Consider the following 4,483-nt stretch of genomic DNA (forward strand, 5'->3'; position numbering starts at 1 on the left):
CATATACATACACACACACACACACACACACACACAGAGACACACACACACACACACACACACACACAAAGGGAAGAGACAGCTTGACGTGCAGGATAAAAATAGCCCTCGCTGTATTTAGGATGGGATGGGTTACTACACTCTTGAACAAGTGCTTCTGTCAATCAAGACTTTAAACAAGATGGCAGACAAAGGGAACTGGGCTTTGGCAATAACAGGCAAGTTCATTCTCTTTCTTTTGGAGTCTTTAAAGAGATTTCTAAGATTTCAAAGCTGAAACAAATATTACAGAAGTAGGTTTGGGTCTTTCTTTGCTTTGGCACACTGCAATGTACTAAACATATGGAAGTGAAAATACAAGAACTATTAATAAGTGCAAGCAGTCTTTTATTTCTGTAAAGGCACTATTAAAAAACCTATTAATTCTCTATCAAACATACTCGAGTTCATCATAAATCATATTAAAGTGACTTCTTGAATGTTAATAGTCTTTGCAGTCTGCACAGTGGGTTTTCTGTTGGTCCGGGCCGACATTATCACAGAGGCTCCGGTGGGTCAGCTGTTTGTCTATGAGCTTCACCGAGAGGTTTTCCAGAGTGAATTTGAGCCTTTTCATAAAGTCTATGGTATGTCGGAGCAATATTCACAATATTTTAATGCCCAGTTCAAAAGTAACAGCATGTTTGACAATAAATGTGTCTTGTCCTGATCTGTAGGTCAAGTTTATAATGATCCCATGGTGTTTAAATGCAACAAGGAGCGATTTCCAGATCTGCCCCGCTGGCTGCGCTTTACCCAGAGAGACGCCTATGACAACGGATTCCTGTACGGGACGCCACTGCCACGGGACCAGGGCAGGAACATCATAGAGGTGAACCACCCATCGCTCACATTTAAAACAGAACATATTGTATCATATTTGACATGATTTGTAAGGCCTCTAAATTATCAAAATCGCTGAAGAACCTGTTGCACACAATCTACTCCACGTTTTTAGCAAGTAAAAGGCCGTTTAATATAATTGTTCAAACATCTAGATTCAGCTTGTGCGATTTTTATTGAATAAACGCAAGAATAACTTTTATATTGTTAGGAATATTTCAGGATGAGCACTTACCGGACTGAAGGTTTACTTGATTATCCAGATTTTTTTTATTTTTTAGAAAAATCATGTTAAATGTGAGTATCAGATATGATCATCAGGCTTTTGAGGAACATTTATTTGTTCACCTCTCACTCATCATTGGATTGCGTTGCATTATAGGTTTTGATCATAAAACTAAGCATTTAACTCTTTCCCCTCCAGCATTTTTGAAAAAAGTTGCCAGCCACCGCCAGCGATTTTGATGATTTTCACTCAAATTTGATGGCCTCCAGAATATTTTGCTGTATGAATATTTGAATATGCAATACACCAAAATAAAGATCAGAGCCTCTACTTATAAACGAAACAATTTTTATTCTACAGTTTTATTCTAGCTTAAAGCATTCTTTTTTTTAATCAACACTTGAATATAGGTAGGTTTCATAAAAATGCATAATTTTGAGCAAAAAGGTGAGAAAATCACATTTTTATCAAAAACTACATCTGGGTAATATTCAGTACGATTATCAAAGCATAAATCCAGTAAATCGCTTCTATCAACACCTCCAAAGCTTGCACAGACATACCACTTCCTGAATCAACATTTTACTCCGTAACATTATGCAGTTTTGCCATTTATTGGAAAAGGGCATCTCAGGAACCGCACGCCAGTGGTTTGAGTCTTACCTCTCAGATAGGTCCTTCAACATTAATTTAAATGTCTAATAAAAAGTCTAATCAAAATATCTTCTGAATTGCTTATCAGATTTTCGTGATCAACAAGCGGAATTACGACACGTTTAAAGAGAGGCTGGTGATAAATGTGGGTCCTGCAGGTATGATATCATTCAGTAAATAACTACTACTAGACTAATGGAACAGATCGATCACTCAAGCTCTGCTGTATTTTCTGGATGGATGAGGTTTATAAACATGGTTTCTTTTCCTCGCAGTAAAGCAGACGCCGTACCAGGCTGAGTTCTTCATAGAGCTGAGAGAGATTGAGAAAGTGCTGCCCGCTGCTGTTCAAACTGAGATCAAACTGGACATTCAGAACCTGTGGAGAACCAGCAGGCTGGAGTTTGTCAATATCACCTCTGCTCTGGACAGGGGCGGCCGCGTCCCCCTGCCGCTTCCAGGATATTTTGAAGGGTGAGGCTACAGAGCAACTCTTAATGGCTCTTATTATGTTGTTGTTGTTATAAAAAATTAAGTAAAAATTATTGTAGTTTATACCAATTATTATTAGAGGTTATATAATAATAATAATAATAATAATAATAATAATACGATGATGATGCACTTTAAATCCCCCCCCAAATATACATATCATACTGTAATAATAAAGCATTAATATTAATAAAGTAATAACAAAGTATTGATATTATTACTATATTATGTTATAATTTTTTTCAATTATTATTAGAGAAAATTTTTTCGTAATATTACATAATATTACTATATTCATAATAATAAATAATAACAATAATCAAAAGTATTAATATTATCATTATGATTTTGTTGATCAATTTAAAACTATAAAAATAGCTTTTACCAATTATTATTAGAGTATATTTTATACTAATAATATATACTATTACTATATTATAAATAATAATAATAATCATCATCATCATAATATATAATGTGAAGTGTTATACTATAATAATAAAATATTAATATTATTATATTAAATTATGTTGTTGTTGCTGTTGTTAAATTATTCATTTTTACCAGTTACTTTAGAGTATATATTTTACTAATAGTATATAATATTATTATATTATACTAAATAATAATCATCATCATTATCATTATTATAATCATATTATGTTGTTTTTGAAAAATTATTATGGTTATTAGACTATATTATATATTATACTAAATAACAAAAACAACAATAACAACAATTATTATTATTATTTTGTTGATGATTTTTTATAGTTTTTACCAATTATTATTAGAGTATATTTGATACTAATAATATATACTATTACTATATTATAAATAATAATAATAATAATAATCATCATCATCATAATATATAATGTGAAGTGTTATACTATAATAATAAAAGATTAATATTATTATATTATGTTGTTGTTAAATTATTCATTTTTATCAGTTATTATTAGAGTATATATTTTACTAATAGTATATAATATTACTATATTATACTAAATAATAATCATCATCACCATCGTTATTATAATCGCATTATGTTGTTTTTGTTAAAGTATTATGGTTATTAGACAATATTATACTAAATAACAAAAACAACAACAATAACAATTATTATTTTTTTATTATTATTATTAATTTATTTACTTTGTTTCAGTCACTATCTTTGTCTTGTTTTCCAGTAAATGTATCTAAATATCCTTTACTTGAGATGCAACATTTCATAAGCTATTAAGATATATATTCAAGAATATTTCTCGAATTAAATGTATTTTTCTTACCCAACTGGCAAATTGTGAGGTTTATGATTATAACAAGACAAAATAAAGTTATATCAAGATATATTCCAACAGGTCTTATTATCTTCCATAATTTTGCTTCTCAACGTCTATTTATCTTGATTTAAAATACTGATTTGAAATATTTTGATATATATTTTGTGTTGAATTGTTGACTGCAGACTTGATAATCATATATTTTGTCTCTGTTTGTCTCAGCGTGTATGTGAAACTGGGTTCAGACCAGCCGTTTTCCCAATGCATGCTGGGACTTGAGACAGCGGAGCATCAGAGAGAGTGTGCAGCCGGAGGGAAGATCAGCGGAGACTGCAGCAGATGCACCAACCCCGTCAACTGCATCACCTGGTGCAAATCTACCCTGGTCAGACACACCACACGGCCTCAGCTGTAACGCATACTTCACCTCCAACCTTACATATCTTTGATCCCACAGTTTGATCTGTCCAAGCCTGTTCCTCCGGCTCCGGTCCCCACCGTGGGCTCTGGCGTCCTGGCGTGGGGTGGAGAGTTCAGTCCTCCGGAGTCTCCTCCCGACAGAGATTTCTTCCCCGACTACATTGTCACCGTCATCGTTCCCTTGGCTCTGGTTTTGATCCTCTGTCTCCTCCTGTCCTACATCATGTGCTGCAGGAGAGAGGGAGTGTATGTACAGTAGACTCATGTTTTGGACAAAAAACATTTAATGCTGTTTGAATGATCATTTTAAGTTTTCTTTTCTCTTTGTCTTTGTTATTTTCAGTCTGAAACGAAATGCCAAGACTCATGAGTAAGTACCTGTATCACCACCACACAGTATGTTATAGTCAGTGGACATATTGATAATTTTTTTTAAAGGGGTCCTATTATGTGTTTTCACTTTTTCAACTTTAGTTAGTCTGTAATGTTGCTGTTTGAGCATAAAAAATATCTGCAAAGTTAC

General features: G+C 32.9%; 1 protein-coding gene across 1 annotated transcript in view; it reads left to right on the forward strand.

Annotated features, from left to right (window-relative positions):
• The first annotated feature begins 177 nt into the window (after positions 1-177).
• sgca (sarcoglycan, alpha) overlaps positions 178-4,483 on the forward strand; it is an 8,240-nt gene continuing 3,934 nt past the window's right edge. The window contains exons 1-8 of the mRNA XM_016493077.1: positions 178-218; positions 498-626; positions 717-871; positions 1,851-1,920; positions 2,038-2,236; positions 3,763-3,925; positions 3,998-4,206; positions 4,304-4,330. Of these exons, the coding sequence (XP_016348563.1) occupies positions 182-218; positions 498-626; positions 717-871; positions 1,851-1,920; positions 2,038-2,236; positions 3,763-3,925; positions 3,998-4,206; positions 4,304-4,330 (989 nt within the window). The 5' untranslated portion in view covers positions 178-181. The remainder of the gene's footprint in view (positions 219-497; positions 627-716; positions 872-1,850; positions 1,921-2,037; positions 2,237-3,762; positions 3,926-3,997; positions 4,207-4,303; positions 4,331-4,483) is intronic.

The sequence above is a fragment of the Sinocyclocheilus anshuiensis genome, unplaced genomic scaffold (assembly GCF_001515605.1).
Source record: "Sinocyclocheilus anshuiensis isolate Anshui unplaced genomic scaffold, SAMN03320099.WGS_v1.1 scaffold546, whole genome shotgun sequence".
Classification (NCBI taxonomy): Eukaryota; Metazoa; Chordata; class Actinopteri; order Cypriniformes; family Cyprinidae; genus Sinocyclocheilus; species Sinocyclocheilus anshuiensis.